A 22985-nucleotide genomic window follows, 5' to 3' on the forward strand; every position below is an offset into this window, starting at 1 on the left:
CTAGGTTGTGTGCCAAGTCGTCCCAGCGCATAAAGTCGTTGCACATCGAAAAGCGCCAGGTGGCGGTCCAGCGACGTTGCCGAGATTGGCACGTGATCGCGATCCAGAGTAAAGCTTCGGGGCCCGCTGTGCACTGGAGCGGGGCATCACGACAACACCAAGACGACAACGAAGGGACAGGAAACGAGCGCGGGAGTGGTCGACAGCCCGACGCCAAGACGATTAAGGGACTAAGTTCGATTGGAGGTTGACCGATAATTTTGCAAATTACAACCGAACCCAGAAGTTGGGCAAGACCGATGCGAATAGCGTACGTGACAAGATGGAGTAGGCAGGAGAAGGCGGAGTGGATCCAAGCTTCTCTCGATTCTTTACTGGTGACCGGCCTTACGGAGGGTGGTGGCGAGCCACTCGAGACCCTCGTACAGACCGTCACCAGACGTGGCGCAGGTAGACTGGATGTACTGTGGTGGGAAACAGCGTCAGCTTCGGCCTCTTCCAGCGCGTACGCGTAGCGTCGCGAGCGAGGTTGGTGGAGAGGCTGGGGAGGGCATACCCAAGCGCGTTGTCTCAGGCTGTGAAGACCAAGCTTGTCGGTGATCTCGGCGGCGTTCATGGCGTTCTGTGGGGATCCGCGTGTCAGCTAGGAAGCAAACGAGAAATGGCAGGGTGGGAAGGACGGCGCAGCATTCGTCGCAAAGCGCAGCGGCGTCGTCGATCAAATACGTACAGGAAGATCCTGCTTGTTGGCAAAGACGAGCAGGATGGCATCGCGCAGCTCATCCTCGTTGAGCATGCGCTGGAGCTCCTCACGGGCCTCGACGATACGGTCGCGGTCGTTGCTGTCGACGACGAAGATGATGCCCTGGGTGTTCTGGAAGTAATGCCTCCAGAGAGGGCGGATCTTGTCCTGGCCACCGACGTCCCAGACGGTGAACTGGATGTTCTTGTACTCGACCGTCTCGACGTTGAAGCCTGGTGATGCGCAAGTTAGCAAGCCGACAGGAATTCGATTCGAAGAGGGCGCGACCGAAGGCGGCGAAGACAAAGCAGCGCGCAGGCGGACAGCCGAGATGCACGAGGTAGACGGGGTAGCGTACCAATGGTGGGAATGGTCGTGACGATTTCACCGAGCTTGAGCTTGTAGAGAATCGTGGTTTTACCGGCGGCATCGAGACCGACCATCAGGATTCTCATCTCCTTCTTCCCCCACAGCTTGTCGAAAATCTTGGAAAACGCGAGACCCATGATTGCGGTGTGCGGCGGCGAGGCCTGTGTCGAAAATCTGGATGGCGTTGGTGGAGGTGCGGAAAGAGAGGAGGGGAGGACGTCGACGAAGAGTTATGTGTCCCTAGTTGCCACGCGTAAGTAAGCCGTTTAGGGAGGGGTTTTTCTGCCCGAGCCGCGGAAGGGGAGGGGGGGTCGGCTGCGAGCTATGACGATGCGGATGGGAGATGTAGAGGGGGGCCCGTGGGGAGAGATAGTAAAGCGAAAAAAGGGGCAAGTAAAAAATTACGAGTGGGCAAGATGCTGCTGAATTGAATTGCGGACAGTGCTGGGCGGGGAGAGAGAGAGGGTTGAAGATGGTTTATGGGCATGCGCTGCGACAGAGGACACTTTGTCCAGGGATAAGACGTCGAGCCAGGCTGCTGGCATTTCAGCGCGTGGGTGGGCTGGGCTCAGGCTCCCCAGGCCTGTCACCAGCCAGCAGCAGGCGGCCATCGGGACGAGCAGGCCGCCATGCGACTCAGGCAAACGCGAGGCGAGAGCAAATGGCATGACATCCATGCAGACGGGACTTGCTCGGATCGTTGCCTCGCGGTGGGCCGCCACGGTCCATGAGGCTGGGCAAGCGAGGCTCGATGCCATCCGTCGCGGCGCGGGCAAGTGACAGACAACTCGTTCGTTCGTGCGTGCGTGCGTTCAAGGCCGGCGGGCGTGAGAAAAGACCCAGCGGCGACGATGCAGCCAGCGGCAAGGGCAGGGCAGCATGCACAACGGACTCGGTCGATGGCAGAGGTTCAAAGACGCGACTTACTCGTTCGATCGAAGGGCAGCGGCGGCCGGGTGGATGGTGCGTCGTGCGGGTGGGTTGGCGGTGGTCGAGATGGCGGGTGGAAGAGGAGGGAGAGTTCTATCGTGGAATTTTTGGAACAGGGTCGGTGAAGAAGCGAGCCCTGGCGCCCGGCCTGCTCGTACCTAGTACGGGCTACTACTACTACGACTACTACTACTGCATTGGTACTCTACGGAGAGAGGTAACTACAGTGGAAGGGTGAAGAGGGGGGGGAGGCGACCTGTCTGCGCTTCGTTGGGGAACCTATAGAAGGCGCGGTGGGTGCGCGAGCGTGCGCGAAGCCTCCACTGTGCTGCTGTGCTGCGCTGTCCTGTTCTGCCTGATTGACTGAGGCGCCTGCGCTGCGCGCTGCTCGGCACGACGCGCTGTGCCAGGGGCCCTGCGTCCTCGTCTCAGGGGCCGTCCAAGACTCATCACAGTGCATGTGAGATGTGCTCCAGCGAAACAGTGGAGGTTCGCCGGGTGGCTTTGGCAGGTGTGCCCTGGCTTGGACCCATCCATTGGATGTGGGCACAAGTCGATTGGCATGGGAGTGGTGCAATCGCCGCCAGGCGGACAGATGGCAGGGCAGGGCAGCGGCCAGTGGACGAACCCCCCGCCCCAGTGCCCGCCCCCCTGGATTGCAAGCTGGCAACTTTGTGACCTCCCGCGCACGCACACGCTGTTCGCCAGCCCACCTCACTGCGCCACCCCTGACTCGGGCGGGTTAGTGTCTTGGGGGGTTGCCGTTGTCGGGCGCGCACATGCCTGGGCCTTGTGGGTAGTACCTACTGGAGACTTGATCAATGTCTGTTGCGTGCCCTGAGCTCCCACCCCGAATACCGCATCGAACAGTACATCCCAAGTACATTCCCCTCGCGTGAGCCTCCCTACGGTTAATCCACGGCAGACCCGCCCGAGGCTCCATCTCTCAGGGGGTGGGGACCTCTGCTGGGTCCACTGGAGCCCGCTGTGGACGGGACGTGCAGTGTGTCTTCGCCAAGTACTTCCGCCAAGGTTGCGTCCCGGCAGATTCGCGCGGTGGCGGTACCTGGACCATCGTACCCACTCGCTGCCAGCGTTTCGCGGTGCTCGTTGCGAAAAGGTGTCAATTCGCGAATCCGTCCCAGCTTTGGACGTTGCCCAGCCCAGCTCCCTCTGCACAGCTTCCACGCCCGCCCAGCTCTCGTCTCGCCACGGGGACACGCGCGTGCAGGTCACCCCTTCAACGACTGCCCAACCCTCTCTGCAGCCATGCATCTGCTCACGGCAGCGAGGTCGCTCCTCGCCGCGGCCCTGGCCTTCCAGGTCGCCTCGGCGCACAACATCGTCCTGCCCGCCCACGGCCTCGAGTGCTTCCACGAGAACCTGCACCGCGACGACAAGATGACCGTTACCTTCCAGGTCGGCGATCGCGAGTTTGGCAGCGCGGGGAACCTCGACATTGACTTTTGGGTATGAATGATTCACACATCCCACCTAGGCAGGCAGCATCGTCACGAGGCGATGGATGGTAGCCTGCGGCCTGGCATGTGGTCGACTGACGTGGAGCTTGAAACGGACAGATTGTCAACCCCTCAGGTGGTTATGAGGTCAACGAGAAGACCGTCTCCAACGGCGACCACTCCATCGTCGCCAAAACCGATGGAAAGTTCACGTACTGCTTCGGCAACCAGCACTGGGGTGCCAACAGCAAGGAGGTGTCATTCAACGTCCACGGCATCGTCTATGTCAGCGAGTCTGACATGCCCTCCGATCCCATCGAGTCCGAAGGTACACTAAGGATGCCTGCCCGGCCCGAGCCTCTGGCAGAAGGAGCTAACACAGTTATTCTAGTCCGCCGTCTGACCGACCTCCTCGCCCAAGTCAAGGACGAGCAGTCTTACATTGTCGTCCGCGAGCGCACTCACCGCAACACCGCCGAGAGCACCAATGCCCGCGTCAAGTGGTGGAACCTGTTTGTCATTGGTGTCGTCATTGGAGAGTCCCTGTTCCAGGTCTGGTGGCTGCGGCGCTTCTTCGAGGTCAAGCGGGTCGTCTAAGCGGCTCTGCATCTTCTCTTCGAATTTTACCAGGCTTGCCGCGTGGCGACGACGGAGGGGAAGCGGCACGGCTTCCCTCGGCGGGCTCCGCGGACAAACAGGCTGGAGACGCGCATGTGTGCGAGTTGCTGTTTGTCTGATGCACCAGCGGGTTTGCGAGGGTCGCACATTTCTGGCGCAACGGCTCGGGACGGGTCTCGAGAATTTTGATGACCAAAAGAACAAAGGAGGCATTGTGTGGCTAGCATGTGGTAATATGATAGAACCGTGGTCGGCTCCTGTAATTGGTACGAGGCACATTGACGCCGAATGATGGGCCAGCCTGATCTCACCCAAAACTGAACGACTCTCACCATGTCTCTACATCTGACACAAGGCTCGAGGGCTGACTTTACGAGTCCCAATTATTCAAATTCAGTGCGAGTAATATGTACATCCAACGCCGTGCCAACTCCCAGCAATGTCTCGATACACAAAGGCAGTTGAACCATAGAACGCCATATTTACGCAGTAGGGTCCGACTCAGGCACAGCATCTTCCGCGCCCTGAGCCGGAGCAACCTCGACTGGCAGCTCCACATCTTTGACAGGATGTAGCAGCATGGGCGGCAGGCACATCCGCCCTTCGCCACCAGGCATGCTGCTTGGTCCGGAGCCGCCTTGCTTGCTCTGATCCTCCGTTCTCTCGAACTCATCGCCACCATCGTTGTTGACCTTGAGGCCAAGCCAGCGGCGGTATAGGTTGGGCGCGAAGCCAGAATTGTAAAACCAACTCAGCCCCTGCATGTTGTGCTCGCGCTCGCCGTAGACGCTCGTTCGCGAGCCGCCCGCCGTGCCATCATGGCCGCCATTGTACGTCTGTGCCATGAAATCAACTGGCCACCTCCTGTCCACGTACATTGGGTGCGGTGCATACACGGCCTTGTAACCGTGCTGCAGAGCCACTGTCGCCGGCCACATCTCGGGAAAGGCGAATTGCTTCTTGTAGGCCGTCATGCGATGCATTGTCATTAGGAGGCGACGAGACATGCGTGATGTGGTGATGATGGACGCACGCCGCGGCGGCATGGGATGCGACCTGTTGAAGCCCGTGATGTCATCTTTGAGCTTCCACGTCGTCTCGTCAGGGTCGAAGATGGGATTCAGCGAGATGTAATCAGCCTCTTCTCCGACACCCCACTGGTAGCGATCTCCCTCATATGGCGTTTGGGGCACAGGATCTTGCTCCACATCAAACCAGTCATTCTGATCAGACGGCCGGACCGGACCCCAAACAGGCTTCCCCTTGACTTTGGCGGCGTCCTCGGGGTTCTTCACGCCGGGCATCTTCCTCCAGACATTGTCAGACCCGACGACGCCCATTTCGCTTTGAACGCGCGACATTTGAGAAAAGTCTTCCCAGGAGCCGTGAATCGTGGGAAAGTAGAACCTGGAGCTGCGTTCCCACAGACCCTTCCGGGGCTGCGCCTTGGCCCAGTCTTCAAGCTTGGTGACGAAGTCGTAGTAGTTGCCAGTGTAGCGGATGTCCATCTCCCACTGCCAGAAGTAATCATACTCTGGGTGCATATAGGCAAAATACTGCATCGCCATAGACAAGCCACGGTAGACTCCATGCACCGGAAGCTCCGGTCCGCGGCTCCAGAGGTCGTAGATTCCCTGGTACAGCGACAGCATCTGTGTCTCGGTCCATAACGTGACGAGTCCTCGGAACTCTTTCGGGATGCTATCGCGTATTCTTTGCTCGTACGCCTCATGATCTGCCCAAATCGGATGATGGGCGTCATTTCGCACCTGCACGAGAAGGTGGACGTCATATCTTCCACCAGAACCTAGCGACAGCTCTGCGATCATGGAGCGCAGGTTGGCAATGTCGTCCTCTCGAAAGAGATATTCGTCCCAGCATCGCACCACAACTGCCGTTCTCGCCTTCTTCTCGCTGGTGACCCCTTCTGTCTTCTCCCCCTTGCCGCTTTTGGTGAATTGCGTCTCCTGTGCGGTGCTGTTGTTGGCGGGAGCATCTCTCCGCAGAGGAGCGCTTGAGTCGCTATTGCCAATGTAAAATCCATGAGGATGTGGTGTTTTTTCAGGGAGCTCCTTAAATCGCGCAGCGTTGTTCTTGAAGCACTGGCGTTGCACCGTGGCCCAATCGACCTCGCGATAGTCCACGCGGGGACTCTGGCTCCAAACATTGTCGGATCCTTCGCTCTCACCGTGCTCCCCGGTACCCAAGCCACCGGTCCTTGTTGAGTATCCGAAGCCGTAAGGCCCATAGCGACCAAATCTCTCAAAGCAGATGTCTTCGGGGAGTTTCAAGACATCATAGGACCCAGCGACGCTCTCAGGGAAGCCGAGTGGTCGACCTTGGTAGTAGCGCAACATCGGTGGGCGGACCTTGCCAGCAGTGTCGATGAAGCATTCTTTCATATCGGATTCTTTGCTCCGATTCGGGTATTCCGTCCAAGCCTTGCTGGTAGGGACGTCCCTCCGCGCGGAATCGTCACGACTCTCCGTTTCGGGAACGTCGACGGCGCTCTCTTCGCCGGGCCGAGCCAACGCCAGCGGCTCATTAGGTCGCGGATACTCTGGCTTGCTCTCCCGGAAAGGCTTCAGCGTTCTTACTCCTCCATAGTATCTCTCCAGGAATGGGAACGTTTCCCAGACGGGTGGAGGTGGCGGTGCCTTGTTAATTTTGCCGTTTGCTACCTTCCAGTTCTCGACTTGGCTAGCTCGGATGAGGCTGAATATCATTAGGAGAATTACTCCAGCAATGCCAAAGCAAATATACCGGGTGACTTTGGTCGGCAGTCGATAGGGATAGACGCTCGCGGGTTTCCGCTTGGGGGCTGGCCGCAGCCGCTTTGGCCGAAGGAGCGATCGGTTTGGAGCAGCATCGGAGGCATTTCCTGATGAGTACGGTGAAGAGGGGGAGTATGAACTCTCCGAGTCGTCATCTGAGGAAAAGTAGCTGTCGTTGGAGTATCGCTCCTTCGTCGGCGAGTCGGTCCTGCGGTAGAGCGGCAGACGCTGCTCCTGGGGCCGCCGGAGCGGGTTCGAAAGAAGACCCATGGCGGGCCGTCTCTTTGTTCCACAACTGCATTTTGAGCCTCAGCCCAACTGTCCGGCACAAGAAGCGAATGGAATGTGCTCACCGTTTTCTCGTCCCAGGGCCTTGTAAGGAATGTTGCTGTCGACTTTAGAGGATGTGGAAGGTGGTGGCCCACGTGCCTGCCGGAACGCGGCTGCGAGTTTCGAAGAGCTAAATTGACGATGGCAAACAGTAGAGATTGAGGGTTTCGCTCGGTTTTGCAGCAAAGGAGAATGATTTCGTGTGGAAATTGTCGAGATGTCCGCTGCTTGCTTGCGTCAGCGCCTGCGGCGAGGGCCAGTCCTGTTGGTGTTGTCAGGCCTCCTTGGTTGCGGGGCAACGGACCCCCCATGCAATCAATACGCGGGCGTCAGGCCGTGTAATCCTCACCAGTGGATTTTATGCACGAACAGATGCAAGCAGAATTGACATTACGCATTGCCTGCCATCGCCTTTTTGCTTGGGATGATCCTAGACTGAACCTGGTTCGCGCATAGCGTGCGTTTCGAGGAAAGATAAAAATCGAATTACAACTTGGGAAGCTGCGGCGAGACCGCTCCTGCCATTGAGCATTGTGCCTTCCATCAACCAAGTAACATCACCCCACATGGAGATCACGGGGTCTCGTCTCTCACTCAGCACCCTCTCTGCCTGGCAACGGCTTGGCCTCCCGTTGATTCTTCAGCATTCCCTTTCAATTCACGAGTCTCTCCTCTCCGCAAGCAACATGCACGCACCGTGGCGGCCCGCGCTACGTACCCACGTCTACCAGGCTTTGCCACGCAGGGCGCCGGCTGCATCAACGGCCTCCGGTCCAGAACGTGAAAGAAAAGAAAACTAGGCATGACACGATCGGAGAGTCCAAAATCACGAAGAAGCAAGGTTGAGCCATTGCCCATGAGGTCACAGATAATTTGGCTGCAGTCCGCCTCCGTCATTGGCAGCACTAAATAGGACCAGCGCCCCGACGCACCGTTTGTCTCGAGTTTGCTCTGCTGACCACCTCTCAGGACGCAAGCCCTTCTTCAACGTTGATCTTTGGGGCATCAGTCGCTGGGCTCGAACCCAGCGGCACATCGGTCTCGCTTGTCGCTGCCCACCGACCTTCCGCGCCGATAGCCACACCGTCTCAGCCTCTGTTCGAAAGCAACCCCGCCCAGCCACGCCTCGAATCATCCGCTAGCGCTCCCAAGAGCTGACGTCCCAACACCCGCTACCTCAGCCCAACGTCATGGGGCTTGACGCTGGGTGTGACCGACGGTGACCCGCCTGCCAACTAATTCCCCTTTGCACCTGTACGAAGGACGCAGACACATCTTTGGCCTTCCGCTACCTGTTGTGCTGCGTGGAGACAGACGACTCTCGCATTCTCCAATGGCTCGACGGGCCGTCGCAAGCCATTTAGTTAGCCTATCATGCGCAAGGTGATGTATTTGTACGATCCCCGGATTGAACACAGCCCAAGACGTGGTCCGTAGTCAGTCGATCAGGTGCCCATTCCGCTGCAGCACCAAGCCATGTAGTCGTGAACCCTGCGTCCTCCTCCCGAGGGCCGCTCTGCCTTACTCCTCTTTCTCTCAAAACTACTTATATCCCGATGTCTCTCCGGACTGCAGCTATTCGATTGTAGACTGTTGTTGTGTATACTCAAAGAGAAGAGAGCCTCTCAAGGTCAGCTCTTGCATGGACTTGTTAGAGTCGGTCTGGGGGCGAATCACTTTATATCATCAACACTCTATGTATCCTCGCCGATCTTTGAGGCAACCTCATCTCATCCCCGACGATGACTACTCTCGCAGCGACCGAAACCAGAACGTTGGGTGACGCCGCCTCGATGCTAAAGTACGAGCTTCGCGGCGAGCTCGAGGAGCCCGGCCTTCGGGCTTCGTGCGGTTTCCAGCAGCGCCCCATGTCCGTAACCCTCGACGGCACCTCAATCTTCACCATAGCTCTCTCCCTCGTCCTGCTCATCCACTTCCTCGGCTCGCACCCCGTTCAGATCCTCGTCAGCATCGTGCCTCTCCTCCTCGCAGTTCACAACGACTATCAAAACTTTATCAACCTCGGCCCCGGTGGCACGCCATCCACATTCCAGGGCTACTTGCGCATCACCTGGCTGCGGCTGTGGGCCCTCCGAGATCCCTATTCTGCGCCCAACCCAGACCCCTCCGGCGTCCCTGGGGAGGGCATCCTCAGCCGGCAGCGGCTCCCGTATCGGGCCGGGCCGCGGCCGCTTGTGGCGGGCATCGCGCCCCAGCGGCAGGTGGACCAACACGGATCTCAGTCCTGCTACCTATCGCTGCGGCGGGCCATGGAGCGGCTCAGCGCGCACAGCCCGCTCAAGTTCGGGACGGAGCGGTCGTGCCTCGAGAAGCACGGGCTGGCCCTCTTCGCGAGGCATCCGCTGCAGACGAACTGCCAGGGCGAGATCTGCCACGTTCACGACTCGGACCACTCGATGCACATGTGTCTGCACCCCGACGACATCAGGGAGCTGCTGAGCAAGGGCTGGGGCCAGAGGCACCCGCTGGCACGCAAGGGCTGGCTGCTGCAGATGCCTGTGTCTCCCAACTTCGTCATGGTGTACGCTCCTCGAAGTAAGACTGCACTCCAACCGACGGCACACTGAGGCACACTGAAGGTAGATTTTCCTGCTGACCGACGTAGATGAGCATGAGCTGCAAATCACGTACAAGATTGTCGAGGCGGCCATCTGGTATACCCTCGCCGAGCGCGTAGACCTCGACGCCTTGTCTAAATGACGTTGCTATCAAAAGAGGGGCGCTTTACAGGAGGAATCGGTTTCAAGTCTGCATTTGTCCGAAACTGGTAGCTATTCGTTAGTAGGTCTATGCCACGATAGCCTGGGGTATCTGAGCAATTAATATACATTCCATGTTGTACACCATCGCATCTTGGCGAGGAGGCGGCTCGCTACCGCCGCCGCCGGCGCCTAGTCCGAGTCGTCGTCATCCTTCCCGCCGGCGCTCTTTCTGAACTTCTCCTTACCCGTTGCGATCTCCGCCCTGACGATGCGCTGATCAAAGTTCCGTCCGTCCATGAGCTCCACGCAGCGCAGAGCCCCCTCAGGTTCTTTAAACTTGACCGTGACGATGCCCTCTGGCTCCTGATCGTAGAGCACGACGCTGGTGACCGTCCCCAGCTTGGAGCACTCGTCGCGAATGTCCTCTTTGATCTCCAGGACGCTAGCCGGGTCCTCCTCCAGCTCGAAGATGCGGAACATCTGGCGGAGTATCACCTTCTTGCGCCCCTTCGGCACGACAGCCGCCGCCTCCGCGGCCACCGCCGCAAACCTCTCGTCCTCTTCGTCGCTCCAATCCGCGAGCTTGGCGTCGAGCTTCTGCGTCTTCCTAATGACCTTTTGCCGGTCGCCGCCGCCGCCGCCGCCCTGCGCAGACCGCCTCGCGCCGGGCTGGCTGGCCGGCGTCGACGTGCCACTCTCCTCCGGGTTGTGCTTCACCCTTTTGTAGCTCGAGTCGGCCTCCTGCACGCGGATGCGGCCCTCGCCCTGGCCGCTGGGGAGGACGCGGAAGTCGGAGTCGTCGAGTAGCGTGAGGGCCATCCTGACGCTCTGCGGCTTGAAGAAGACGACGAGCGCATCGCCCTTGAAGTTTCCGGCGTCGTCCGTGTACAGCTTGATCCGCGGGGCGCCGCTGTCGATTTCCTCGGCAATGATGCCGCACTTTCGGGAGAAGAGCTCGTGGATCTCGTCGACGGTCGCGTCGGCCGGCAGGCCCGTCACGTAGACGGCCGTGTTTTCCTTTGGCTTCGGGGGGGCCTTGCCCTTGCTCTTCTTGGCCGGGGGCGCACTCCTCGACGTCTCGGTTCCCTTCAGACGGCTTGATTAGTCCCCGCTGCTGTGCTGGTGCTGGCTGAGCGCCGTACGGATCGGTGAATTTGCCTACCTCGGACGCTTCCTCCGCCGTGTCAGCCTTTCGCTTCTGCGCCCCTGCCCCGTGGCTATCTGCCGCCGCGGTCGCAGGGGCCGTCACTCCGCCATAGTCCTCGGCATCGAGGGGCTCATCGTCGAGGTCGTCGTCCCCCGTCGGGATCCACTCCTTCAGCTCCGCGTCGAACTCGAATTCGGTGCCGTCGTCGTGCACGGCGATGAACTTGCTGTCGAGCTTGGAGAAGGAGATGCGCTCGTCCGCGTCGAACTCCTCCGGATTCTTGGGGAATGGAGGGTCCATTGCGGCGCGGGAGGGGGTCTCCGTTTGCGCGCGCGAGCGACCCGAGGTAGTGATTTGAAAGAGGAGCACGTCGTGCGTGCGGTGCGAGAAGCGCAGAAAGAACAAAAGAGAAGACGCTGTGAGAGAAAAGGTGGCAAGGTAACTTTTGGTGAGGAAAGGTGGTCGCCCTGCGAAATTGAAGGTTTCCAATTACCTTTACGCCGCACCACAGGCTGGGCCCACTATCAGGGACCAGGCAGCTAAGATATAGGTTTCATACCGCTCGCAGCTACCATGAAGCATTGCCCAAGCAACCCGGAAAATGCAAGTTACTAAACCGTCATTCAGCCGCATTCACAGCCTGACGATGCTTCCATTCAACTATATGGCTTGCGATAGGCGTCTGAAATCTAATTGAATTGGACGTGGAATACAGAGACATGGAAGAGCATAGGAAGAGACAGCAGCTTGGATGGCGTTTAAACGAGATGGCTTCAAAGCTACCAATGCTCCAAGTCAACCCAACCGCTGCCGACGACTCAAGGCTGCTCATCCTTTATCGTCTTTCTGGCGCCCTCTACAAAAGCCTTCACCGCATGCCCGCCACCAAGGGGCATGCCACTGTCTGGGATGTACCCGCCATTCTCGACTTTGATGTGCAGTGCATCTGCGATGCCCGGCAAGCCTCCGTCACGCAGGGCCATGCTCAGGCTTCCAAGGGCTTGGTGGAACTGCGGGCTCCTCATGACCTTCTTCAACAAGCTGCGCCTGTCCTCCAGGGAGAGAGACACCTTGGCAGCCTCGACCGCATCGGCCGTCGGCTCCCCTTTGCCACCAAAGTCGGACACACCGGTGGCGAGCACCATGACTGCCGGGGGTAGACAGCCAAGTAAGGTGTCAACGAGTTCAGGTGATGCAGCATCCGCCATAGCAACCGTGACGGACGTTGGAAGGAGGTGGTTGAGGTAGGGATACGGCAGGTCAGCTTGCTGCTGCTGCTGCTGACCTCCAGCGAGTCCAGGCTGGCCCCGGAGTGAGTCGAGGAAGTTTCTCACCGCAGCGGCGGCGTCCGGGGCTGATGAGGCGGCACTATAATACCGAAGAAATGGTCAGTCCAATGCACTTGCGATTTTGGGCTGTTTAATCGTCGTCACTTCGGTCGGCTTCTCTCCATGAGAAATGGATTCTTTATTGTACGTCCATTTGACTCCAATGTGCGCCAGTCTGTGCGTCTTTCTTCGCCTTCCTGCCAAGTAATGGCACAATCGTGGCGACCAAACGTGTGCCCTCAGAGTAAGGGGCGAGATGGGATATCACCTACGCTCGTGCACCATCCGCACCACCTTCTCTCGACTCCTCGCCCTCTTCTCTGACATCTCCTCCCGTCGCGTCCGGACCCGCGCCGCCGCTACCGCTACCACGGTGGGTGTGAGGACCCCGAGTGCCCTCGACGTCTTCCATGGGCTCGTCGTCGTCATCATCTCGTCGGTCATCGACGTTGCGGACGGCTGCAAGTTCCCGGGTCACATTGACCTCTTCTCCCTGCAGCAGTCGGTGAACAATGTCGCCAATCTTACGGTCTCGGGGGCTGAACCAGCCGGCGTCGCCGTTGCGGCTCTGTGGCTTCGACTGCAACCAGAACAGGTATCGCTGGGAGGACGAGTCGAACTTCAGCACGAAGATGCGGCCATTTGTCTTTGATGTCGGGTGCGCCGCGTCGTATTCGTAGGGAAAGAAGCTCCCATCAGTCGGCACCATCACTAGATCGAGTTCGGGCTCGTCCAGCGGGTCGCTTCTCTTCCGCCAGCAGAAATGTACCAGATCTGCGTTTGTCAGCAACGGCAGAGACAAATCATCTGAGGAGCAGTGCCAAACAAACCATCTTCGGAGTAGAGGTAGATGTAGCCGGGCTGTTCCTGAGGCTTAAACTTGGCCGGCCGGTCCCCGTTCTGTGGCATGCAGTTGTCAGCGACTATGCATTGCGACCGCCCCAGCGCGGATTGGGGTCAGACAGCGCTCACCTGCGCTTCGCACTGGCCGGCCTTGAACGTTATAATGGGGGAGATAGGCATGGCGGCTCACTTTGACTCGCTGACGTGGCTGTCACGATAGCCAAAGTATTATGAAGTGGGAGAAATGCGAGAGAGGCAATGAAGGTGAAGGCTGAGGCTTCGGATGGAGCTGCGCTACTACTGCGCATGCCAGGGCAGGCTGCAGGAGCTCTTACGTCGGAGCTCTGGCTAGCCTGGCGGCTCCCTGCACCTGCCGGACCGACCATTCTCCGGCCAAATGCCACCCCAGCGACGTCCAAAAGATCCACACCAAATTTGGCCCAGATAAATTTCCCGCCTGTGGTGCAATTCTCTTCTTCCTCAACACCGCTTTGCACGCCCGTGCTTTTGCAGCGACGAAGCGGTTTCGTTGCGCCTCTCATCCATCTGCAATGCGCGGATGTATACTCTCTGTCAAGTGACAGTTGATGCTGATACAGATGAGATTGTCCCAGCCTGCAGTCGTCATCTTGTCCATCCAACCAGCCTGAGGTGAGCACCTACTGTCTAGCGATCCCCTTCCATTGAGCAATGACTTTGCTCTTCCTCTTTCCATGATGAGACAAATTGGTCCGTGTTTCGGAGGCGGACTCAAGACCCGCTGCTTGACGAAACAACAAGCACAACGTGCATCTCTGATCACCTCTTTCGCCTATTCGCTATCGTTCATACTTTGGGCAACCACATGTGCTAATGCGCGTGTCACAGATGAAGACGATATAAAGAGCTTTTCCATTACCCTCGCTAGAATCGTCGAGCTCTTGGTATCTACGAAGTGGATCTCCTGGGACGTGACGAAGCCTGGTGCTGGCCATTACTTTGGTCTCGTACAATGAACTTCTTGCAGATTGATCAGGCCAAGACGCAAGAACGAAGAAACCGACTCATGTCAATGTTCGGGAGACTGCTGAACTGTCGTCGCCCAGGCCGAATGATGCTGCAGCCGTAAACGGTCGAACCCGGCACAACCTCTTTTGCAGACGCCGCGACTAAGGTTGGTGTGTGTTCGCGGACACATAGCAACTTGTTCTCTGTCTGTTCCACACGAAGCGTTGTATTCTTACCGATGAAGGGCTGCATTTTTATCACGCGCACGTGCTTCCATTTGTGTCATGGAAATGAAGCTGGAAGACATGGATTTTATCACGCAAAGTCTCAAAAGTCATCCATGGTCGCGATTAGATTATGTAGCAATTAATGTGAAAATTAGTCGCAGGTCAAGGAACGCGTTTACAGAGAGTGATGCTTTTATCGTGTCCTGAGCAATTGCACGAGACGCTTGGGCTCCAAGCTATTAAGATACGCAGTAGATATCGATAAGGCCGCCGGCGGGGTACAGACACTTAGGCGCTCCAACTCCAAAACGCGTCCCGTTGCGCTAGCTCGCGTCACCTTTGCTTCACACACTTTGCCGCTCGTGCTATCTGCGTCGGTCGCAGCGCGGTCCAGAGGACGCTTTTCACAATGTACGGGGACATGGGAGTCAAGTTGGTGCGAGAGATCCCACTCATATTTGCTTGACAGCGCGCGAGTGTTGACGGCAGTCGCAGGTCCAACATGCGAAGCGGACACAGAACCTGGCCCATCTACCGCCATACCAGACGGAGCTCGTGCGGGCCGTTACGAGAGAGGTTCGCGACCTCGATAAGGATGTGGCGGACCTTCTGGAGCCGTTCCAAGGCTCATTTGATCCGGCCGCCGACCAAGCAGTCGCCTGCACGCTCCTTGTTAACCATCTCTCCATGCGCCGGAACAAGCGATGCCTGTTGGCGTACCACCGGACGCGGACGGACAAGCTCGAGGAGCTTGTATGGAACGGTTCCGACGTCGTCGACTTGTCGGGACAGCAGCTGCGTGAGTCTGCCGCCGGCGGCATCAACGGAGCGCCCGCGGCAGGCGGAGAGGGGCCGACGAGCAGCTTGAGCCCGCAGGAGGAGGACTATGTCCGGCAATACAGCGACCTCCTGGCCGCTTACAAGGGGCAGTGGACAGACATTGACCTGACGGGTAGTCTCGAGCCCCCGAGAGACCTCTTCATCGATGTTCGCGTGCTTAAGGACGCCGGCGAGATCCAGACAGAATACGGGCACGTGTCAACGTCTCCGAGATTAGGCGCGGGTTGACTAACGGTAATACTCTAGGGCGATAACATTGACAAAGAATAGTCAATTTTACGTGAGGCAGGGCGACGTGGAGCGACTTATTGCTCAGGGTTACCTGCAGAAATTGAGTTGACCCGGGAGTCGTCAAGGTCGACGCCGAGAACGGAGTCATACCATTACCAACCACATGGCCGGACCGGAAGGCCGTGTCCCGCAGTCGCTACGTACTTGCGTCTAACCGCGGAAGCGCGCAGACTCGCTTGGCCGCCCCCAACGCCCACATCAAGCGCGCCGAGAGCGGACGCACTGGCCGAACGTCGCGTCACACTCATCAACTTGTCGAGCGACGAGGGCTAGACTTCGTGTCGGGAACACGGATGGCATTTTTTGTGACCACTCAAGCGGCACTACATGCAGAGACGAAGGTACGAGGGCCAGAGAGGGAATGTGTTGTTGCATCAACGGAGCAATCAGCGGAACATATCGGAGTCGCAACACAGCCAGTGGAGCGGAATGGGCCGTACGTCGGGACGGCTCGAGAGCGGATTCTGGGCCCGTCAAGCCATCTAGGCTGGCAGGCGTCCGGCCGCGGTGGAGACCATGCGCCGGTCGGATGGGTAGACGGGGAAGTAATACGGATGGCGGCTTGGTGGCTTTACATTGCCATGTGTGTTTGCAGGTGGACTCAGTCCAGATGTACAATTTACCGCAGGCAGCCCGATGTATGGCTTTTAAATAGTCACGCGGCTCCAGAGGATGGGGTCACCTCCGTTTTGCCCACCTGCAGCCTTGTGGCTCAATGGGATATTTGGTAGCTTGAAGAGGAGGCTGGACGTTGCAGTAACGGGCTGACGCTGAGGCCCGTCATGGCACGCTGTACGACCGCGGAGACTTTCAACTTTCGCTTGCTCAGTTGGGTTTGATGTAACCCGACCTCGGCCCTTGGTGTACACTTTGCGTCGGGCAATTTATGATGGGAGTTGTTCAACAAGTCGCATGCAGGTCTTGCCATCTGCATGGCGCCTGAGACATCCAGACGCCTCCTGATGGTGGTTTTGTTAAGTTGTGGTGGGCCGGGGTGCGTGTGGCGTCGACGACGGGACCCAGCGCGGTACTTGGTACATCCATTGAGACCAAGCATGCCCCGGAACCGGCTTTCCCACAGAGCCTGTCAGCCTGAGCGTGGCGCGCTGTTGAACTGGCGGCAATTGAACCTGCCTGAGGTGGCAGTGGGAGCTGGAGCTGCCTGCCCGCGCCAGAAAGAGCACCTGCAGTGGGCGGTGGGCACCTCAACAGTGCCGTGACACCCGCAGGGCCGCAGTGCACAGGGGGGGGGGAGGGGGGTTCGCGCGCGCCGCTGCACGAATGGCAGGCAGCCCATTGGCCGCCAGCGCCTCATGCATGATCGGTGACCAGGTACTTTAGGTACCGAGCTTTGGATGTTGGCCTGCGGGCAGGTGATGCAATGGTGCGATCGAATCGCCAGCATCCTCTCGCTCTCTCGTGAGAGCATCGTGAATGGCTGCCTCCTCCAGCCTGCTTCCCGCTGCAGTGCGTACTAACCTACCTTCTACAAGGCTCTTCGTCCACCAACTGCTAAAGTTACCTGGTACTGCCTAACCAATAACCGGGTCTATCCCCCCCCGGTCCGATCTCGATAAGAGGGCTTGCTGCAGCGCGCAAGATACCTCCTAGTAGCCGTGGCGTCCTTCCCAAGCTTCTTTTGACTCGGCTATTTTTTCGAGCTGAGGCAAGCAAGGTTCGCCTCTGCCCCTCTCGCAAGCCTCTAGCCAAAGGCTTTCAGCTTCTCGTCATCAATTTGTGGTGCCTGGTCCGGCCGTCCCCTGACTACTGATTGCGCTCGTCATCGTCTTCTTCTTCGTCACCTGCCATCGACCGACTGCCCGTGGGCCAAGCTCTGCCGATCGCTGCTTCGTCTACCGTGCATCCTCCGACCGACCAACGTCTTAGGGACATGCTCAACCGCCGTTGACGAGGCGCCGGTCTGCTCTTGAGCAGCTGGCGGCATTGGCATTCCACATGTCCAACTCCATCCTGGGCTTCTCGCCTTGGCGCAGGCGGGCGTCGAGCCTCTCCTCGCACCGCGACCAGGCCCCCAGCAACGGCAACGACGGCGGCGAGCATCACCAGGACTCGTCACTTCCAATTCCCTCCTCGCGCCTGCTCTCGTCCTCGGTTGGCTCGCCCAAGGGAGCTCGGGAGCCCATCCGCTCGTACATTCACGCCTCGGTGAGGGATCAGCTCGGTAAGAAGTGGCCGTCCCCGGCTTGAGACATCCCCCTCGAAGAGGCCCATGGCTGACCAGTGAGCAATCAATCTGCAGCACCCGTCGACAGCGAGCAAAACGCCCGCACGGTCCGCGAGGACACGGCCGAGCTCGCGAGCTACCTGCTGTCGGACAGCTCGACGCAACGGCGGGCCTCGTTCCTGCAGCGGCAGCGAGGCTCGGTCCAGGATCTCTTTACGCCGGATCGCGACGGCCATACTGAGCAGCCCGACGACGACGCATGCACCACCCAGACCATCCCAGAAGTTTCGGAGCCGACCTCGCCTGGGGCCGAACCGGATGAAGTGGCACAAGAGGGAGGTCCGTCTGTTCTGGCCAACCTGCTCAAGAAGTCTCCGCCGCAATCTGTCACAGCCGACTCACCTCTCCCATCCGAGGAGCATCAGGCGGTTGCCAAAGCCCCACCAACGCAGCCAGAGCCGCCGCGATGGACAGATACCGAGGTTACCGCGACCGAGGAAACGCCATTGCTAGGAGGGCCTGCTCAGGTGCTCTACGATCACGATGTAGACGAGGAGGGTCAGAAGAAGCCACCCACCAGAAGATGGCTCAGTGGGCTTTCAGAGCGCGGCCATGAGATCCACGGCCACGTCGCCAACGCTGTCGCGGTGGCTGCGAACCCGCGGCGCTGGAATCACCGCGCAATATGGAACTACCTCGTCAAGGAGCCAGTCTCTTGTCTTCCCGCCGTGGCTGTTGGCCTCTTGCTAAACATCCTCGACGCTCTATCTTATGGTTTGTTCTGGCAACTGCGGTGCGACGCGAGGGATTTCTGACCTGTATATAGGCATGATCTTGTTCCCCCTCGGAAACCCAATCTTTGCGCATCTTGGGTCTGCTGGCATCTCTATATACTACGTCAGCACGATTGTCTCCCAGCTCATCTTCTCCACTGGAAGCATCTTCAGGGGTGCAGTAGGCTCCGAACTGGTATGTTTCGTTGTGCGTTTCTTGTGTTTATTCACAGTTGGCTGATACCGATGTAGATTGAAGTCGTGCCCTTCTTCCACAACATGGCCCAAAAGATCACTGATATAGTTGGCGAGGACGACCCCGACGCCGTTATTGCGACCACGATTGTGGCATACGCCACGAGCTCCATGATGACAGGCCTGGTTTTCTACCTCATGGGCAAGTTCAAATTCGGCTATATGGTTGGGTTCATCCCCAGGCACATCCTGATCGGCTGCATTGGCGGTGTTGGGTGGTTCCTGATCGCCACTGGCTTCGAGGTCTCGGCAAGACTAGACGGCAGCCTCGAATACGACCTCGACACCCTCAGGAAGCTGACGCAGGCCGACACCGTGTTGCTGTGGATATTCCCTCTTGTACTGGCAATCGTGCTGTTCTACGGACAGTCCAAGGTCCGGTCCAAGTACTTCTTACCGTTGTATATCCTAGCGATACCTCTGATATTCTACATCTTCGTTGCGGCCATCGACGCCCTTAACGCAGACACCCTCCGCGACCACGGGTGGATCTTCCAGGGCCCACCGCCCGACGAGCCATGGTGGTACTTCTATACGTTGTACCAATTCAAGCTGGTTCGATGGGATGCCGTCGCGGAGGTAATTCCGGCCATGCTGGCTCTCACGTTTTTCGGCATCCTCCATGTGCCCATCAACGTCCCGGCTCTAGCGCTCAACTGCGGCGAGGACAACGCCGATCTGGACAAGGAACTGAAGCTACACGGCTACTCCAACTTCTTGTCCGGTTGCTTCGGCAGCATCCAAAACTATCTCGTGTACGCAAATACGGTCTTCTTCATCCGGTCGGGGGGCGACAGGCGGCTGGCCGGGTACATACTGGCGGCCCTGACCTTTTGCACCATGCTTATTGGCCCGTCTCTCATTGGCTTCATACCCGTCATGATGGTGGGGACGCTCATCTTCGATCTCGGCTTCGAGCTGTTGCTGGAAGCTGTCTGGCTTCCGCGTAAGAAGCTCAAGGTTGCTGAGTACCTCACTGTCATCGCAATCGTGCTGGTCATGGGCATCTACGACTTTGTTGTCGGCATTGGGGTGGGCATCCTGCTGGCTTTCGTGTCCCTCATCATCCAAACCTCACGAGTGTCTGCCATTCGTGGGACGTATGATGGCGACATTGTCACCTCAACAGTGCGGCGCAATCCGTCGCAGCATCATTATCTGCACCAAGCAGGCCAGCAGATTTACATCATCAAACTGAACGGCTATCTCTTCTTTGGCACTATTGTCAGTGTTGAAGAAAAGATACGAGCGATCCTCGACGACAACGTGTTTGCCAAGAAACCCATCAAGTTCCTCATTTTGGACTTGTGGCATGTCAGCGGGCTCGACTACTCGGCGGGTGAGGCGTTCAACACCATAAGCCGTCTTCTCGACAATAAGGGTGTTCTCCTAGTCCTCAGTGGCGTCGACGCGGACAGTCAGCTTGGGCGGAACCTACGGGCTGTTGGTCTTGGAAACGACAAGATCGAGGTTACGATGCTCCCTAACCTCAACTCCGCACTAGAAAGCTGCGAGAACGAGCTCCTGAAGACACTATATGCGAGACAAGAGGAGTTGAATGGGGCCAAGCGGAACGCCACGGCAAGCCTTGACGTGCCGGCTACGACGACTACCTCAGCATTTTCATCATTCGATCCTCCATTCAATTCACCCCGGCAGAATCATTTGGCCGAGGCGGCGCGTGAAGCCCTGACTAACGTCGAGGTTCAGCGGCCGTCCAGGTGGCAGAGCTTCAAGGAGCCGCTACGACTCATGCTACAGGTCTTCCAGGGCCTGAGCGACAAGAACGAAGACTTTTGGTTCCAGGCGGCCTCCTATTTCAAGCGAAAGGAGTATGCCGCAGGCAAAGTGCTCTTTCAGCGTGGGGAGCCTGCTCATGGCTTTTACCTCGTCGAGCGCGGAATTCTCCGTGCTGAGTACGACCTACCTCAGGGGTGGTTGTGCGAGAGCATCGTAGCAGGGACCACCTGTGGCGAGCTGCCCTTCTTCTCTGAAACGGAGCGTACGGCGACGGCGCAGGTAGACAGGGACTGCGTTGTTTGGCAGATGGACCGTGAGAGCTGGGAGAAACTCCAAAACGACCATCCAGATGTAGCGCGGGAGCTGCTGAGGATATCTCTCAAGCTGACGAGTGAGCGGATGAGCGCTATCACGTCATATATTTTGGCTATGGCCGGATAGGAGAATGCTAGTAGTTGGGTTGACGGAGAGGCCATCTCAAGAATGGGCCGGGAATGAGCCTTGCATCTAAGCGGTTGCTATATATGTCAATATAACCGACATGTAAATTGTCTCAGATTTGATTCTTGATGAGTGAGCGATGAGGGCGGTGATGGTGGCGAGTCGTGAGATGAAGTCGTCGGCCATGGGAAGCCATTAGTCAGCGGGTTCATGCTGAAATCGCCTCAGGGTAGCCAACTTCGTCAGAGCCCGAGAACTATACTCCAACAACTCTTCATTGTGACCTATGCTTCGGCGAGAAGGAAGGGGTCGAAGTGTTCATTCTCAATTGAAAGTGAGGCATCCTAATCGAGGGCTCATCGTCGCGGCTAGCCACATCGTGGCGGACGGTAGAGGTTCCTTTGATTTGCCACTTTGACCGCAAGGGCGTCAGAGTTTATCTAACTGACAAAGTTTACGCCTTGACCTCGACACTTCACTTGTCTCACTTCACGCAAAGCAAATACTGGACAGTCGGTAGCTCTCCACGATGCCAAAGAGCCTACGATCGATCCTGGGCACGTCCAACAGGGTCACGAAGCCGTCTCGGTCGGGGCAGCCTCGGCAGCCCCCCCCGTCGACGACATCACCATCCCCCTCACCACGCAAAGGCACTCAGCCCCAGCAGCGGCGGCGGCAGCAAGCCAACGAGGAGGAGGATGAACTGTTCCAGGACAAGCTGACCGACCTCGGGGTCGTGAAGCTGCTTGAGGAGGAGCTTACGCTGCGGGACGTGGTGCAGGCGATGCGGTACATCCGGGCGCACATGTTCACCCCCGTGCCGCCCACGGGCTTCAAGTCGACGCGCGCTGCAGAGGTGCTCAACTACCGGGCGGCCACGCCGCCGCTCGTTACTGCGGGCCACATCAACGCCGTGTTGGCGCGGGCGTCGCCGACGCGCACCGAGCGCGAGGTCGTGGAGCTCGTCGGCCGCGGGGTGCTGCGCCGGGTGCGCGTTGAGCGGCGCGGCGGCGGGGGCGAGGCGCTCGTTGAGGCGGCAGACCTCGAGGCCATGCTTTTTCGGTGGGTGAGCAGCGGCGGCGACAACGGCGGCGGAGGGATTGCGTTGGCGCGCGACACGGCCGACGCGTTCCTCCAATTCCTGGCCCGAAACCCGATGGCGCAGACGCTCGGCGCTGGCGACCTGCTGTCGGCCGTCGACGATGAGGAGGATGAGGCGGGGCTGCTCATGGAGAGCGCGAGGACGGACGAGCTGGTCAGGGCCGGGTTCCTGACGAGCGCGACGCACGCCGCGCCGGGGGACACGCTGCGCGTGCGGCCCGAGGACCGGACGACACTGACGTCCATCGAGCACGTATCGCGCTTCGCCTCGGGCACCGTCTCGGCCGTGGGCGGACAAAACGCAATCCACCTGTCTGGCGGCGGCGGCGGCGGCGGTGTCGGCGGCCGGCGGCGCATGCCCACACTGCCGTCATCCTCGTCGTCGTCCAGCACGGCGCTCCTCGGGCCCACCACCACCACCACCACCACCACCATCACGCAGCCGGGGGCCAGCTTCCGCGTGGCGGTCCCGGGCCACGGGCGGTACCTCAAGCTGGCCGAGGGCGCGGTGGACTGGATCCGCGAGGCGCTGGGGCGGACGCGCTGGGGCGAGGCGCCCGAGTCGTGGCTGCGGGAGCGCTTCGAGGGCGGCGGGCTGTACGGCACGCGGTGGAAGGAGTTTTGGGGCGTCGAGTGGGAGTGGGCGCTCGGGCAGGCGGTCGGGCTCGGGGCCGTCGAGGTGTTTGAGACGGGCAGCGTGGGCAGGGGCGTGAGGGCGTTGGGCGGATGAAGCAAGCCGGGTATCTATCAGGTGTCTGGTTCAACGGGACCCCCCCTTTAGCATGCCTGCTCTCTTCCTTCTCCATGCCCTCCCCCAGTTGCGCCCCCCCCCCTTCTCACCATCTCTCCGCCCCTCATGTCCTTTTGGTCGCAGACGGGGT

The 22985-nt window shown here is 58.9% G+C and overlaps 9 protein-coding genes across 10 annotated transcripts; 5 read left to right on the top strand and 4 right to left on the bottom strand.

Moving 5' to 3' along the window:
- Window positions 1-371: 371 nt before the first annotated feature.
- ARF1 (Arf GTPase arf1) lies at window positions 372-1248 on the bottom strand (the record flags this gene model as incomplete). The annotated part of the gene is made up of 4 exons (XM_047988578.1): window positions 372-464; window positions 557-622; window positions 731-975; window positions 1101-1248. 4 exons carry the CDS (start codon window positions 1246-1248, stop codon window positions 372-374), a joined length of 552 nt encoding a protein of 183 aa, XP_047844576.1.
- A 1945-nt stretch (window positions 1249-3193) lies between these two features.
- EMP24 (p24 complex component) lies at window positions 3194-4520 on the top strand. Its single transcript, XM_047988579.1, has 3 exons — window positions 3194-3511; window positions 3622-3829; window positions 3893-4520. The coding sequence occupies exons 1-3, from the start codon at window positions 3311-3313 to the stop codon at window positions 4096-4098; spliced, it is 615 nt and encodes a 204-aa protein (XP_047844577.1). The 5' UTR covers window positions 3194-3310; the 3' UTR covers window positions 4099-4520.
- Window positions 4496-7717, bottom strand: JDV02_007116 (uncharacterized protein). Its single transcript, XM_047988580.1, has 3 exons — window positions 7573-7717; window positions 7247-7485; window positions 4496-7188 (listed from the first exon to the last, which is right to left on the bottom strand). Exon 3 carries the CDS (start codon window positions 7161-7163, stop codon window positions 4602-4604), a length of 2562 nt encoding a protein of 853 aa, XP_047844578.1. The 5' UTR covers window positions 7164-7188; window positions 7247-7485; window positions 7573-7717; the 3' UTR covers window positions 4496-4601.
- Window positions 7718-7871: 154 nt separating this feature from the next.
- Window positions 7872-10088, top strand: JDV02_007117 (uncharacterized protein). The gene is made up of 2 exons (XM_047988581.1): window positions 7872-9779; window positions 9850-10088. The coding sequence occupies exons 1-2, from the start codon at window positions 8966-8968 to the stop codon at window positions 9942-9944; spliced, it is 909 nt and encodes a 302-aa protein (XP_047844579.1). The 5' UTR covers window positions 7872-8965; the 3' UTR covers window positions 9945-10088.
- An 11-nt stretch (window positions 10089-10099) lies between these two features.
- JDV02_007118 (uncharacterized protein) lies at window positions 10100-11542 on the bottom strand. Its single transcript, XM_047988582.1, has 2 exons — window positions 11109-11542; window positions 10100-11032 (listed from the first exon to the last, which is right to left on the bottom strand). The coding sequence occupies exons 1-2, from the start codon at window positions 11391-11393 to the stop codon at window positions 10136-10138; spliced, it is 1182 nt and encodes a 393-aa protein (XP_047844580.1). The 5' UTR covers window positions 11394-11542; the 3' UTR covers window positions 10100-10135.
- A 153-nt stretch (window positions 11543-11695) lies between these two features.
- On the bottom strand, window positions 11696-13556 carry JDV02_007119 (uncharacterized protein). Its single transcript, XM_047988583.1, has 4 exons — window positions 13394-13556; window positions 13252-13321; window positions 12694-13195; window positions 11696-12461 (listed from the first exon to the last, which is right to left on the bottom strand). The coding sequence occupies exons 1-4, from the start codon at window positions 13442-13444 to the stop codon at window positions 11912-11914; spliced, it is 1173 nt and encodes a 390-aa protein (XP_047844581.1). The 5' UTR covers window positions 13445-13556; the 3' UTR covers window positions 11696-11911.
- A 1238-nt stretch (window positions 13557-14794) lies between these two features.
- On the top strand, window positions 14795-16380 carry PSF1 (DNA replication protein psf1). The gene is made up of 3 exons (XM_047988584.1): window positions 14795-14914; window positions 14974-15509; window positions 15565-16380. The coding sequence occupies exons 1-3, from the start codon at window positions 14888-14890 to the stop codon at window positions 15656-15658; spliced, it is 657 nt and encodes a 218-aa protein (XP_047844582.1). The 5' UTR covers window positions 14795-14887; the 3' UTR covers window positions 15659-16380.
- A 618-nt stretch (window positions 16381-16998) lies between these two features.
- On the top strand, window positions 16999-21120 carry JDV02_007121 (uncharacterized protein). Of its 2 annotated transcripts, XM_047988585.1 has the most exons (4): window positions 16999-17791; window positions 17870-18568; window positions 18621-18763; window positions 18820-21120. In XM_047988585.1, exons 1-4 carry the CDS (start codon window positions 17566-17568, stop codon window positions 21001-21003), a joined length of 3252 nt encoding a protein of 1083 aa, XP_047844583.1. In that variant the 5' UTR covers window positions 16999-17565; the 3' UTR covers window positions 21004-21120. The 2 variants fall into 2 exon arrangements, with proteins under 2 accessions (XP_047844583.1, XP_047844584.1); XM_047988586.1 differs by having other exon boundaries at window positions 17870-18763.
- Window positions 21121-21275: 155 nt separating this feature from the next.
- On the top strand, window positions 21276-22919 carry JDV02_007122 (uncharacterized protein). The gene has a single exon (XM_047988587.1). It carries the CDS (start codon window positions 21533-21535, stop codon window positions 22832-22834), a length of 1302 nt encoding a protein of 433 aa, XP_047844585.1. The 5' UTR covers window positions 21276-21532; the 3' UTR covers window positions 22835-22919.
- The last annotated feature ends 66 nt before the right edge of the window (window positions 22920-22985 follow it).

This window comes from Purpureocillium takamizusanense, chromosome 6 (genome assembly GCF_022605165.1).
Source record: "Purpureocillium takamizusanense chromosome 6, complete sequence".
Taxonomy (NCBI): domain Eukaryota; kingdom Fungi; phylum Ascomycota; class Sordariomycetes; order Hypocreales; family Ophiocordycipitaceae; genus Purpureocillium; species Purpureocillium takamizusanense.